This window comes from Macaca fascicularis, chromosome 2 (genome assembly GCF_037993035.2).
Source record: "Macaca fascicularis isolate 582-1 chromosome 2, T2T-MFA8v1.1".
Lineage (NCBI taxonomy): Eukaryota > Metazoa > Chordata > Mammalia > Primates > Cercopithecidae > Macaca > Macaca fascicularis.
Window position 1 is genome coordinate 127,071,550 of NC_088376.1, and position 15,358 is coordinate 127,086,907.

General features: G+C 42.7%; 1 protein-coding gene across 20 annotated transcripts in view; it reads left to right on the top strand.

Annotated features, from left to right (window-relative positions):
• Positions 1 to 15,086, top strand: part of ATXN7 (ataxin 7) — a 141,203-nt gene extending 126,117 nt beyond the window's left edge. For 8 of the 20 annotated variants that reach the window (XM_065540887.2, XM_065540891.2, XM_065540890.2 and 5 more), the window contains 4 exons: positions 1,804 to 2,002; positions 2,365 to 2,486; positions 7,018 to 7,996; positions 9,142 to 9,476. In XM_065540887.2, coding sequence (XP_065396959.1) covers positions 1,804 to 2,002; positions 2,365 to 2,486; positions 7,018 to 7,996; positions 9,142 to 9,330 — 1,489 coding nt within the window. In that variant the 3' untranslated portion in view covers positions 9,331 to 9,476. Of the gene's footprint in view, positions 1 to 819; positions 939 to 1,803; positions 2,003 to 2,364; positions 2,487 to 7,017; positions 7,997 to 9,141; positions 9,477 to 10,971 lie in introns of those variants that run through there. The other 12 variants (XM_045385918.3, XM_074032612.1, XM_074032611.1 and 9 more) reach the window with 6 other exon arrangements.
• Positions 15,087 to 15,358: the final 272 nt, after the last annotated feature.

Sequence of the window (15,358 nt, forward strand, 5' to 3'; positions counted from 1 at the left end):
GAGATGAGACTTGCACATACTGTAAAATCTCAGTATGGTCATGATGTTGAGAAACATACCTCAGGCTCACTGTGGAGATAGTTTTCTTAAGGGAGTTTTACTAGGAAAAAAAAAAAAGTTGAGTTCATCAGTAAGTTTCAACCAGGGCTTCTCTTGGTTGTAAATGCAAGCAGCAAAATAAAGCTAGAGTTATCTGCTCTATACTTGCTCAACATCAAGTGTCTCAACCCTGTTGACGAGGCAGAAATTGGTCCTTCCTGCAGGTTAGTGACAGGAACTCTTCACTGGCTATGGCCGCAGTTTCCCTTTCATTTGTCTTTATATAGCAGTGGGAATTCTTGCTGGGGACAGGCATTCAGCCTGAATTTTTACAGCATCCGTTTATTAATGTGTTTTTTCATTCATTCATTTGGGGCTTTGGCCCTGAGCATGTATTAGCATTTTAGTAGCAGAGTAAACAGTGAATCAGAGTGTTTTAATGAGAACTTATACACATACCTCAGAGACAGTGATGGTGGAATATGTGTGTGTGTGTGCTTATATACTGAACCAAGTTGAAGTAAAGACTGTACCTAGTTTCCAGAGGGAAGGGAAAAAGAAAGGTGTAGAGAAAGAGGGGCTTCCGTGTTAGCCGTTCATTTATTGGCAGCAAGAGCTTCTGCTGAGGAATGTGCCAGCCCTCGGTTGCTATTGCTTACCATTTCACCCTCATGTGTCTGATCTTTAAAATGGTTGCATAAAGGTGGAAGCACCTCCCTCATGGAAACCCAGGTGTCTGTTTGAGCCTGTCCCAACATGAGCTTTGTGGTTTCTACGCAGTATGCTGGAGGAGCCATCAGAGGAGGCTCCTCAGAGTGTGGTCAGGACCTGGCCAGAGATTCCTCCCCAAGTCCTTTCTTTGGTCATCTTCTCGTTGAAGTTTTTGCATCTAGAAAAATGTAAGCTTAATTCCAGAGGCCATTATAGGTGTAGGAAAAATACTGCCTTAAGTAAGAGGCTGTAGGCTATCCCCATAAAGTGGTAATACCACCTTATTCTTGTATCACCTCCTGTCTCTCCTAGGTTATCTTAGAGCACTTTGTGAATTACAGTCAGCCCTCTGTATCCATGGGTTTCACATCTATGGTTTAAACCAATTGCAGATTGAAACTATTTGGGGAAAGAAAAATTGTGTCATACTGATCATGTATAGGCTTTTTTCTTGTCTCAGTATTCCCTAAACAATGCATTACATAGCATTTACATTGTATTAGGTACTAAAAGTAATCTAGAGATTATTTAAAGTATATGGGAGGATGCGCATAGGTTTTATGCAAATACTACACCATTTTATATCAGGCCACTTTGTACATTTGTGGATTTGCAGATTTGGCTATCCCCGGGAGGTCCCGGACTCAATTCCCCATGGATACTGAGAGAAGACTGTGTTTCATTTATTGTCTTAGTAAACCAATCCAGTTGAAATTTGAAGAGAAATCAAAGAATTCTGTTAAATTCCATATGTATTTCCCCTTCTTTGGGGGAGAGTGGAAGAGGGACCTAAACCACCCAAATGGCAATAGAAAGGATTCATTCTAAGTTACCTTGATTGTATCTGGCAAACAGCTGAACTTAACATCCTTCAGTTCAGGAGAGAGGTTCCTTTAATCCCAAGCCACCTGGATCAGCATCTGTTTTCCCCCAGTGCTACAGGTGGAACTCAGGCCTCCCCTAGGTTGTTTTGGATACATTGTTGTATCTCAGTTAAGGTGGCTGATTCCCAGGTGTGTGATCTGATCCGTGCTGCACTTTCTACTCACCAAGGCCTCCAGGCTGCCCTGCTCAGCAAGGTGGGAGTGCCCCCATTGACCCTCCTCCAGTCCATGAATCTCCACACCCTCCCCTGCCTGCCACTGAGCCAGCTTCTCGGTTATCCAGTGAGGAGGGCGAAGGCGATGACAAAGAAGAGTCTGTTGAAAAACTGGACTGTCATTATTCAGGTCATCATCCTCAGCCAGCATCTGTAAGTTCCACGTCCACCCCCGCATTGACCCTCCCCACACAGCATGGACAGGGCATTGCAGGGGGGCTCGCCAGGGATCTTGGCATGCCCATTATGTGTGGGACGCGGTCAAGGTGTGAGAGAAGCTCAGAACAGGGTGCCCCAGAGGCAGCACGCACTCTGTATGGGGGACATCTCATGCTTTTTTCCCTTTCTCTTCCATGACACTCAGGGCTAGGCATTGTCACTCATGCTTCACTGCCTCCGGTACTCAGAGGCAGTTCTGTCTTTCCTGATTAGCTCCTTTCCTGAAGGAGTGAGAACCCTGACTGGGCATGCCAGTGTGGGAGTCAGCAAGCACGCGGCTATGTTCTCTCTTGCAGTTTTGCACATTTGGGAGCCGGCAGATTGGAAGAGGCTATTACGTGTTTGACTCCAGGTGGAACCGGCTTCGCTGTGCCCTCAACCTCATGGTGGAGAAGCATCTGAATGCACAGCTATGGAAGTGAGTGCCTGTTGTTCTTGGGGAGAGGAGCTGACTTTACACAGTGCTGCGTTGTCTTTTGTTTCCTGTGAGACTGATGTTATGAAGATATGCTTATCTAAACGAAGCTGGCCTTTGGCCCTGAGAAGGTGCCTTGTCATTCATTCATTCATTTACTCCACAACTACATATTGTTCTGGGTCCTGGGGTTCAAAGCAGAAAGACTCTTATGTGTATGGAATTCACAGTCTAGTTGGGATTGGCTGAGGGGAGAAAAAAACTAGTCTACAGAAGAATAAGGAGATGATAGCTTGTCCTAAGTGAGAGAATGGAAACAATAACAATCACCAAGACTTACTGAGAGCCAACTATACACCAAACAGCTTAGATATACTTAACATTCACAATTCTCTTGTCAGTTGACCATGATTATACCCTCCCCCACACCCCTGTTTGTTTTTTTGTGTGTGTGTGGTTTTTTTTTTTAATAGATGACAAAACTGAGATACAGTGTCATGCAGCAAGTTAGTGGTAGGGCCAGGAATTGAACCTAGAGGTAACATGTTTTCAAGTAAACAGCTGAAAATATACAGGCCAGAGGGATTCAGGGAAAGCCTCTGTGAAGAGGCAGATGGATGAGAAAGAGCAGTCACTGGGATGGTGGGGAGGAGTGGGTTCTGGGCAGAAGGAGGCACCTGTGTCAAGGTCTTGAGTCAGAAATGACAGCTTTTTGGAGAGATAGCAAGAAAGTGAGCATGGTACAAGATGAGGTCCAGGAAACCAGCAGGGGTCAGGTGACACTGAAATTGCTTCAGTGTTGAAGGTTTTAGGTAGAGGAGCCATGTGCTCCAGTTTGCAATTTAAGACACCTTGTGTGATATTATGTACTTAATGCTTCCCAAACAGGATTTTAAGTGGAAGAAGAGTTCCATGGCCAAAAAGGTTTAACTCAGCCTTTCCTGTAAAAAAAAAAAAAAAAACTGTTCTATTTTTTACTGCAGAACTTCTCAGAGCCTTTAATGGGCACTGTGCTTTGTAACTGTTGAAGCAGGGAATGTCATGTATAATGTGGAATACGTCCCAAGCTCTTTTCACCTCAGAACCTTTCTTAGGGGAACATCTTGGAGAACTAGTATTCGGTGGGAGTGACTTTGGTGAATAGTAAGCTTTACTAAAGTGACTGTCCAATAATCCCCAGGCCATCCCAGATCCTCTGTTTGGGCATCATTTACTAGGGCCTCCTTAAATGGACTCTGCCATTACATTCATTTGCCTCCCTGCCTTGGTTTTCTAATAAAGTCAGACGCTGGTCAGAGGCCTTGGATTGTCTGCAACCCAAAGAACCATCTCCATGATCATTAGTAGGACATTTGTTTCCTTAGAAGACCAGATCCAGAGCACTGTTACTCTGCTTTTCTTTTTCATGTTTCTTTCTGGTTCTTGCTGGATAAGAGTTTCTTCTTTATGAAGGAACATTGTCCCTGGCTAGACACAGAATCAGGGGACTGGTTTTGGGGGTTCTGCAGGGGTTTTTCCACACCAGAACTCCCTAAGATACGTGAAATCTCAACTTCATATTTCTTCCGACTACCCACTGGGACTTGGAAAGCACATTGAGCTCATGAAACTATGGGTTTAATGTACTCCTGAGAGTTTAGAATGGACTTCTGAATGTTTTATCCACATTATGTTGGTATGTGGCTCATGGCCAACAGTTTGAGGAAAGATAGTTTCAGTTCCTAGTGACTTGTACGGTGAGACTTTCCTCTTAGATGTTGTGAACTTTTTAAAAAGTAGGATCATAAGGTCATCTCTCCTGTCTACTCTCTGTTCTGTCTGAAGGCTGCCTACTTGCTTCCAGCAAGAAGGAAACTGACCCTTTCCATTAGCATGACCACTGGTTTTTAAAAAGTCTACAGCAACAAGGGACGTGTTGCTCAGTAATGAGCTGGCACATAGGCTTGGGGCAGATGAGACCTTGGTGCATGATGCCCCCCAACATAGGAGTGCTGGCAGCCTTTTCAGGCAGCCCTTGAGATTTGCTCTGGGGAGCTCAGCACTTCTCATCCAGAGAACTATTCTCACCTGGCATCATTAAAGCCCTCAAGGAAACTTTCAAAGTGATCCAGGTCCCATCCTACTGGCTCAGCCCAAAATCCTTCCTTACAGGGTTATTGTGGTGAAATTGGAGGTAAGTGAAGTGGGAATTGAGTATGAAATGAGTAAACTTCAGTTTGTGGAGTCTCTGGCCAGTGGTGAAATTTGACCAGCACTTTCTCTGCAGCATGGCCATAACCTGAAAGGCCACTGCCCACCTCCTGTGATTTCTGTGAACTGCTTGTCCTCTGTTGATTTGGGACCAGTATCCCATATTCCCTAAGAAGGGGCTGGGATGGTTTTCAAAGGTTTTTGTTGGTGTTATTTTTTTTTAACTTTTTGAAATGGTGATACAGTCACTGGGCTTAAAAAAGGAAAAACAAGGCTGAGGCAGAAGAATGGCGTGAACCTGGGAGGCAGAGCTTGCAGTGAGCCTAGATCGCGCCACTGCACTCCAGCCTGGGCAACAGAGCAAGACTACGTCTCAAAAAACAAAGGAAAAACGAGTATAAAGAGGCATACATTGAAAATCCTGAGTCCTCCTGTCTCCTACATGCTTGTTTTCCACCCAGCCCCCACAGACGTTACTATTTTTTATGTATCTCTACATAGTGTTATTTTGCCTCTTTATACACAAAAGAGTAACTACTTAAAAGAACTTTTCTAAGAGGAACTTGTAATTGCCTCTCGGAGAGATCCACATCCTTCCCTGCTCTGGAAGGGAAGATTTGGTTCCAAGCAGCCTGGTCTTTAGGCCCTGGCTTCCTGAGCCACCTGGTGGTCATGAGAAGCCACTGCTCCCAATGAGCAGTAGGGCTTGGACTTCATTTAGAGCAGGGATTCTGGATGCCCCAGAATCACCCAGGGGCCTTTTTGCCATACAGCTTCTGATGCAGTCATTCTGGGGTGGGGCCCAGGAACTCAGCTTTCCTAACCAGTCTCTCAGGTAATTAATGACAGTGCCTGCCACCCTTCTCTATGAGTAGTGCAGAGAGAGAGCCTAGCCTCTCAACCTTGGTTCCACATTAGAATCCCCTGACATTAGAATCCCCTGGAGAGATTTAGAAATTACTAATGTCTGTCCCCACTCCCCGCAGAGACTCTGGTGTAATCAGTATGGATGTGGCTTAGGCTCCACAGGTGACTGTAGTGTGCAACAGCTGGAGTTGAGAAGCACTAACATCAGGCCAGAGCTGCACCCTTGAATGGGGTTTTGGGTTTTGTTTTTTGTTTTTTGAAACAGGGTGTCACTGAGTCACCAAGGCTTGAGTGCTGTAGTGTGATCTCAGCTCACTGCAACCTCCACCTCCCAGGTTCAAGTGATTCTCTTGCCTCAGCCTTCTGAGCAGCTGGGATTACAGGTGCATACCACCATGCCCGGCTAATTTTTGTATTTTTAGTAGAGACGGGGTTTCACCATGTTGGCCAGGCTGGTCTCAAAACTCCTGAACTCAAGTGATCCACCAGCCTCGGCCTCCCACAGTGCTGGGATTACAGGTATGAGCCACCGTGCCTGGCCTAATGGGATTTTTAAAGCATTTGCAAATACTTGCTGTCATTAATTCATTTTGTTAATAACAGTAGTCTTTAAAAGCATCTGGAAATCACCTAGGCAGAAGTCTAGGCCAGCTCTCTCACTGGGGTAGTGGTTGGGTCAGCCAGGGCTACCCTGTAAGTCAGGATCAAGGCAGTCCTGGCACTTGCCTTCCAGTCAGGTCTTTTTCTCTTCTGTCACCTCAGTTTAAATTCTGCCGAAGAAGTTTTTGAAATTTTGTTACTGTCACGTTTAACATTCAGAGCTAAAATAAAAGGAGACCCTCCCTGGTTTGAATTTAGACAGTTTCCGCATCCCCTGATAAATACCTTGCCCACACATTCTTAACAGAATCCATTGTTACAACATCATGCTGAATATCCCTTGATACTGTGGGGCTTTAGTCCCTTGTTCAGGCCAATAGTTATGACCTAGCAGTTGCTGTTAATTAGCTGCACCCTTCCTTTTCTCTCACTCGTTCCTGAATTCTCTCTTCTGTGTTTCCTGCACTGTGCTGAACACTAGGACTACAATGGTAAATAAGCTGGGGATGACTCTCTGCAGAGGATTTGGTGATTAGCAATCCGACACTTAAAGGATGAGCAGAAGTTGGGGTATTGGGTCATGGCATTTTCTCAGAATATAAGGAATGGCTGGAAGCAGGGAACAGGGCATTGGGGGTGGGAGGTGGAGTTAGAGGCTGGGGTAGTAGCAGCGGGGAGTTGCACACATATAGTTACTCTAAGAGCCCCAGGAAGGCATTAAAGAATTTGAAGGAGAGAGGTGACAGAATTGGCTTTGTAGTTCAGAGTGATCGCTTTGATGTGGATGATTTCTCTGTCATAAGCAAAGAGGGTGCCATCTGAAAGTCTCCGTGAATGGCTGTGGTCAGTGTCATTCACTATCCTCTCATTTTTTCAGGAAAATCCCACCAGTGCCCAGTACCACCTCACCCATCTCCACACGTATTCCTCAACGGACAAACTCTGTGCCGACATCACAATGTGGAGTCAGCTATCTGGCAGCAGCCACCGTCTCTACATCCCCAGTCCTGCTCTCATCTACCTGCATCTCCCCAAATAGCAAATCGGTACCAGCTCATGGAACCACACTAAATGCACAGCCTGCTGCTTCAGGGGCGATGGATCCTGTGTGCAGTATGCAATCCAGACAAGTGTCCTCTTCATCCTCATCCCCTTCCACGCCCTCTGGTCTTTCCTCGGTTCCCTCCTCCCCTATGTCCAGGAAACCTCAGAAATTGAAATCCAGCAAATCTTTGAGGCCCAAGGAGTCTTCTGGTAACAGCACTAACTGTCAAAATGCCAGTAGCAGTACCAGTGGCGGCTCAGGAAAGAAACGCAAAAACACTTCCCCACTGTTGGTTCACTCTTCCTCCTCCTCTTCCTCCTCCTCCTCTTCTTCTCATTCCATGGAGTCTTTTAGGAAAAACTGTGTGGCTCACTCTGGGCCTCCCTACCCCTCAACGGTAACATCTTCCCATAGCATCGGCCTCAACTGTGTGACGAATAAAGCAAATGCGGTGAACGTCCGGCATGACCAGTCAGGGAGGGGCCCCCCCAGCGGGAGCCCTGCTGAATCCATCAAGAGGATGAGTGTGATGGTGAACAGCAGTGATTCCACTCTTTCTCTTGGGCCCTTCATTCACCAGTCCAATGAACTGCCTGTCAACTCCCATGGCAGTTTTTCCCACTCACACACTCCTCTAGACAAACTCATAGGAAAGAAAAGAAAGTGCTCACCCAGCTCGAGCAGCATCAACAACAGCAGCAGCAAACCCACAAAGGTTGCCAAAGTGCCAGCCATGAACAACGTCCACATGAAACATACAGGCACCATCGCAGGGGCACAAGGACTGACGAACAATTCCCTCCTTCATCAGGTAGGAAATGGACTATGACCCCCATAGGAATGCCCATTTCCTCTCCCTTAGGATCTTTTACCAGCTCAGAAATGTGTTTGGTTGGATTGGTTGGTTGGTTTGTAAACAGATATTCAGCTTCATGGTGTCTTTAAAAAAAAAAAAAAAAAAAAAACAGCTCACAGCCATATGAAGGTAAAACAGGCTCTTCTGCCAGAATTTCTGGTGCCTTTGGAAGATGCTCTTCGGAAAGAAAGTATAGTAATGCGTTTTTAGTAGATAGAGCTGCAGAAAGCATCAGGCATGACAGCAAAATCATAATTGGAGGGGAGTCCCTTTATGAGATAGCCAATAATATGTTATCCCAATGCTGTGAAGTGTGTGCCATTCAAGGCTTTAAGGAAGGAAGGAGGCATTGTTTCCTGGATAGTGGTTCTTCAGTATGTTCCTCTGAGGAAAGCTGGGCTAAAATCAAACTGATCTAGAAAGGGGTGATTTAAGATTTAAAATGAGGCCGGGCGCAGCGGCTCATGCCTATAATCCCAGCACTTTGGGAAGCTGAAGCAGGCGGATCACCTGAGGTCAGGAGTTTGAGACCAGCCTGGCCAACATGGTGAAACCCCTGTCTCTACTAAACATAAAAAGATTAGCTGGGTGTGGTGGTGCACGCCTGTAGTCCCAGCTACTCAGGAGGTGTAGGCAGGAGAATTGCTTGAACACGGGAGGTGAAGGTTCCAGTGAGCCAAGATCACACCACTGTACTCCATCCAGCCTGGGCAACGGAACAAGACTATATCTCAAAAAAAAAAAAATTATTATTTTTCCCTCTCAAAAGAATTTCAGATATTTTGGTTAAATCTCACCCCTTATTTTCTCTCCCCGTTTTTGAGGGAGGCAGGAAAAACAGGATTCAGTATGGGCATAGCAGAAGATTGAAATCTCATTCCAAGCTCATAGTTAAAAAGAAGTCTGCATATGAACCCATCAGTAAAGAAGTGGCTAAGTGGTTGTGGGATTCATAATTAACCATGACTTTCTCTCTTAGGCTGTATTTTTGTCTCGTCCCAGCTCTTCTGCCTGTTACTGACCTCACCTGTAGCTGTTTCTTCCAGCTTCCTTTGCTCTAACTTCCAGCTCATCTCTCATCTTGTTATTTTATTCATCAGGATATCTCCTCACCTTGCTTACGAACAGGAATTTCAGCAACATCACCCCAGAGCCCTGATTTAAAATGTGAGGCTCTTTTTCATGGTTTTTTTTCCCCTTCCTCGTCTTCAGAACTTAACTCAAATGCCAGCCAGGTTAGAACTTTTTCAGAAAATACCAAGAAGTTTCTTAGTATTTTCTTAGTGTGATGTAATTTTCCTCTAATATTTGGGTGAATTAACACCCAGTGCCAAAGGTATGGGGAAAATATTTGTGAATTTAACCAGCTGCATACATTATGGGTTATTATGTGTTGTTTGGCATTCTGATCAGGGGATTCCTGGACAAATGAGAAGTGTGCTTTTCCTTCTTGGTTTGTAGTTACTCATTACAGTTTATAAGCGTAATAATCCAATATAAACACAGAAGACATGGTGTACCCATTATTCAACACACCGTCGTTGAGAGTAGAGTCCCCAGGAGACATGATCCCCATGGGAGGGGCATCCCATTGTGCTGTAATGTCCATCTCACATCTGTATTAGTGAGCACACTGTCTTCATTTAGACAGGAGTGTAGATCTTAATGCCCACAAGTAACAAAAAGGACAGAAGGGGGCCAGGTGGGGCACAGCAGAGATTTGACAGTGCCTACTAGAAATAGGGCGACATGGAGCAGCTGCTTCCAGACATTTGTTACCAGCTTTAAAGAGAGGCTGCAGATTTGGACTTGCATGTGAAATTTAGTCGAGATATATGTGTGTGTGTGTGTGTATATATATATACACACACACACACATATCCACATACATAAATACACACACACACACATACACGTTTTTTTCTCTTCTTAAATCTGGTATAGACTATGTATCTGTGGGCCATCTTTGGCTCATGACCTGCCATTTTGCCACCTTTGATTTTTACCATATAGTGGCACTGTGTCTTACTAGAACAACGCAGACAGCCTAACTTTGGGCTTTTTCCTTAAAATCAGTTTCCACTTAAGTTTGTGTTTGAGAGAGAGTTTCTCTGCAGAGGAGTACTTTTTTTTTATGCTGCACAAATCCTGGGGCAGGAGTGGGGGTGCTTGCTTAGAGATCAAAGGATCATTGAACCCCAAGAAGTGTTGCACATTTTTATGTCTTTGTTCATTTATCTTATAGCTTTCATAAGAATCTCAAAGGGACTCATGACCCCAAAATACTTTAAAGAATGCTGCTGTTACAAAAGTAGGGATCTCTACTTGCTGTTCCTTGTGGAGCTGCCTTTAAAACAAAAATAACTGGGCTAGTTGAAGTTTTCTAAACAAGGGGATGAAGAGTGGGACACGCTAGCAAGTCTGGGAGATGATGGGGTTGGGTAGTGACCCCCAAGAGTCTGTTCATGGCCTCTGCCACCAAAGATGTAAAAGCCTACTGTGAATGCCAGAGTTTCCTCTCCCCCAGCATGGGCACTGCCCTGAGTGCGAACTGTCACACCTGTGTGTGCTGGCCCTTGACCTTGTTCCCTTCTCAGTTAACAACCTGGAATACCTTCAAGGACACAAAATCAGTAAATAAAACTAACAGGCAAACATAAGAGCCTTTTCTCTAAGCTAGAAACCCATGCCTGCATCTCTTCTAGCCAGTTGTCTAGAAGTAAATCTTTGCAATGATTGTGCCCAGTAATAGTGAAGGCATTTGAAAGCTAAGGCCAAATTCTATAGCTGACTGTTCCTGGTGTCACTCAGTCAATGGAGACTTTAGTAGTGTGCAGCCTTTGGAATATTCTTGTTTAGAATCAAGAGAGTGCAGTGTGTAAACGCTTACTTACCTTTTCATTATTTCCCCACCCCCTCTTTTTTGAAAGCCAAAGGCACGTCCCTGACAGCTGAAAATAGCACGGGGAGGAATAATGCGGACACTTTTGAGGACAAGTTACACCTCCACTCAGCACTCTGGACTCCACGATGCCTTTGAGTCTGTTTTCCCAACCTCCTGTGGGCCTCAAGGGTAGAAACCTGCCTGGCTGTTGTTTTAACAGAGGATTTCCCTGAAGCTATGTCTCTAGCAGTGAGTACTCATAAAGGACACTGGATCAAGTTCAGCCACCGAATTGCTTTTATCAGTGTTAAAGTGGTCTGGACTGCTTGTACCAATCTGTGAGAAGTTTTTGTTTTTGTTTTGTTTTTTAACTTGCAGTATATCACGGAGCCACTCTTCAAGTAGATTGGCTGGGCAAAAGAATGTTTTCGCAAAAGCGTTACTGTAGACCTTTCTCCCTCCTTCCTTTTACTACCATTTTTTTTTTTAACACTGTCGTCTGTAGGTCACTCTCCAGCAGTTAGGCACCTTAACTGGAGACCAGAAACCTTCCAGAGGACAGAGGGCTGCATCCTGAGCAACCCTCTGAAGAAGGGAATTAGGCTTTAGATTTTGATAGCAGTGTTCCAGGAATGAAATACGGATGTTAGCCCAAGGCACCATGACAAAGTAGCCCAGCCTTTTGAAAGTAATTTGGGAAAAGAAACTGTCAGAAGTTTCTAACTTACAAACTGGTTTGAGATTTTCGATGCCCAGACAGCAAGCATAAATTATTTTGGAGACTTACTTTTCATGATACAAAAGCAATTCTGTGTGATTTTGTTTTTGTTTTTGTTTTTGTTTTAAGAAAGAGAATGCAAGCTAGTTTTGAGAAAGGAAGGCCAAATTGGGTTGGGGGAGGGTGGGAATGAGGAAGTTAAAATCACTATAGGGAGAAAAAACTTTTTTCAAGATTTCCAAAGAGAAGAAATTTTCTTAATCCATTAAGTTTTCATGGTAAACAGTATGTCAGATTGGGTTGGTTGTCCTACCTAGTCTATTTTTGAAAGTCACCTTTTAAAGTGACATTAATAGATACATTTAAATGTTTCCAAGGCACTCTCTGCATTACCCTTGTTTTCCTCTTTGGATACTGTCCTGGGACTAAATGTAGGTTTCCACTTCAAGCACTTCTGGCATTGTGTGGTTTTGTATGCACTCCCCTTCATGCCACTCCAGATGTTTATTTGGATGTGGTTGGGGACGAGAGCAGACACCAAGGGAAGGGAGTTGGAGAACATGTAAGTCCCGATCTGAAGGTCTTTTGTGATGTGTGTATAGGATTGCCCTGACCCACACCCTCCTTTCTTGGGATTATACCAGCCATCTTCCTGAGAGTTTTGGAGCCCTCTAGGATTTTTTTTCTAGTACCCCAACCCTAAAGAAAGACCTTAATACGTTAAAACAGCATTGCTTGGAGAAGGTGTCATTGAATTCGGGTATGAGCCAGAGCCTTTAAATGGGGGCTTCCACCACTACAGGCTTCTGACACGAGAACCAGGCACTGTTGCTTAGAAGAACACACAAAAGTTGCCGAACACAGGGTAAAATTTCCACGGCACTGATCATTGCCCTGGCCAGGGCCTGATGAGAGCCAGTCAGTACATCCTTTTTTCCCTACGGTTCTTGGGTTTCAAACTTCAGTTTCAGGGAATTTCAAGTCAACAACAGGTAGAATGAATAAACTTGGTTACCAGCCTAATAATGTGAATTGCTACAGAATTATTCTTATTATGTAAGAAAACAAAAACTTTATGCAGATACTTTAGCTATAAATTGATGTAAAATACTGATTTTTTTTAAAGGAAGGAGAGAACAGTATCTTGTTCAATTATTATGCAATCAATCAGTAAATGTTTTTAAAATGATACTACAGGAGAGCTTAGTAAGGAGAGGGCATGGATGGGCCAGTTTGGCATAGTTAGGATAAATCAATGTGGTTTCCATCCCAGTCGGGGAAGAGAGAGGAGGTGAGAGGGAATCAGAACGTACCTAGTTGATTCCTTGGTGACAAGTGCAATGGGGTATGGGTAGAATTTATTTTCAGAGCCAAGAGGACTTGATGGTTATAAATAAAGTTGCCTTTAGCAATGGAATTTACAGAGAGATCATGTTGTTCCGAAAGATGTGAATAGGATCCATGATAACAAGTTGATTCAGAACAATGTAGATATTTAGATTAGCAAGTATTGAACATTTGATTTCTTAGACTGAGGTTTTAATTGAATTTCATTATGTCTCCCGGTAATACACAGAGCATCGGGATTAGGAAATTAGCCATTTTGGATTCTGCCTGCCACAAACAGACCTATTCTAAACAGTGCTATTAAATTTTAGACTGTTCAAATATTTTATTTTCTCCTACAACTACTTTTTATGATGATGAACAATTAAGACCATTTAAAACACGGGAGTACAAGTATTTTTTTGAATTAAATTAACTTGCAAAAACCAAATTTACAGTGGTTGGGTTGTTTCTAGACAGACTTTGGTATCAATTTAAAACCAAGATAATTTTTATATTCTTTCCAATAGAATTTCATGACAACTCCTGCAGTTTTCTTAACCTACAAAAAAAAAAAAAAGTGCTGCAATGATGAACAAAGAATTATACAAAACCTACTTTTGTATCTTTATTTTGGAATTTCTTGTTCTATTATAAATATGGAAGTATCCCTATTTCAGAAGACATATTTTGTTAAAAATGAATTGTACATATTTAAATATGTATTTTTGCACAGGTCTTTTTTTCTGATATCCTGTTTTGGTACAATTGAGATCATCTAGTATTTATTTATTAATTAATAAAAGTAAATACCTTTTTATAATTTGAAGTGGTTCACTGCCAAGCCAATAGTTCTAGAACCTGCCTCCTTTACAGTTTTAAGGGATGCCTCTGTTCTGTGAAAAGTCTTTGTCCCTTTTAGTGTCTCGGGAGTGGATTCATACAGATGAAGTGGGCATTGCTTCTTCCTGGTTGCCTGGTTTCCCGATAGACTACATGTAACTAAGTGACACACTGCTTTTCTTTTGTTAGTATTTTATGTGTGAGAGTGTGTGATTGTGTGTGTGTGTGTGTGTGTGTACTCTGAGCACATGTATGTTAGTATGTGATGTGGTTTAAAACTAATGGAAAAAACTGAAAGTGCCTGAACCTAGTTTTAAGCTTAGACAGAATCTCTTTAAAAAGACTTGAATGTTCAGTTGAACTTTTGGAGTTTGCTTTTTTCCACGTAAATATTGTTTCTAAAATTTTAGGGGAGGAGTTGAAAACCACCCATGCTGGTAATTTTATAAGGTATTTTAAAATTAAGACCTTTTGGTTCATAGTAATTCAATTGGTGATGGATTGCCTGGTGGCACCAAGGGTTGCAGATCTTTTTGTCAGCCAGCAACTTACACGATGTGTCCGGTTTGTTACTCACTCATGAAATACAATTTAAAATAAAATATTTAAAATATTTTGTATTCCAAAAATATAATACAAACAAGTACCTCTGAGAACATGAAAAAAATGTATAATTTGAAAAATGTAACTTATAAAGGCAGCTGTCTTCCTGTAAGAGTTCTGTTGCCAAGGAATTTCTTAATGTCGCTCATTCTGTCCGGGGGTTTGGGGGGATTGGGCTTTGAAAAAATATTGTTAAAAAGTTTGTTTAGCAGAAAATAATCATTTTTACATTTTGTGCAAAACATTTTACATTTTCAGATCATTTAAATGAGCACTACATACTGTCAGTGTGAATGTAGGGCCTTGAAAGCATTTTGCTTTTTTTTTTTTTTTTTTGAGCTTGGTTATAAAAGCAATCTCCTGTGTTAAAAACGTGTGAATAGTTTGATAATTTGTACACATAATCAAGAGCATCTCAGCTGGACTTTGTGTTGGCTGCTGTATAGAACATGAACAAATGTCAAGGGATAGAAAATTACTTTGGATATTTAAAAGAGAAGAAATATATAGTCTATTTGTTTTGTAACAAGTTTCTGTAAATAAAATAATTTATACTATTTATAAGAAAAGGTTGTGCTTTGCTTTATAAGAAATTAGCTTGTGGAACAAACATGTTACTTAACGGGCAATAAAATTAGGACTTCTCAATAAATAAGGTTGGCTGCATGAAATATTTTACATGTTTCTGCCTCGTGATACTAAACCCTTTCAGTCTACTCTGACTTTTCATCACTTTTGGCATTGAACACCCTTGTGAAGCCCCTTCACTTTAGCCTCCCTCTTACATAAGCTAAATAATTCTAAGACCAGGGGATGTTTCCATTTGCAGGCACAAAGCTTTGCCTTGGATAAATTAGCAACTCTGTAAACAGTGAACACTGCTGTATTCTGGCCTTGCATGTTTGTGAAGGAAACAGGAGGGAGTTGATGGATTGAGAAACAC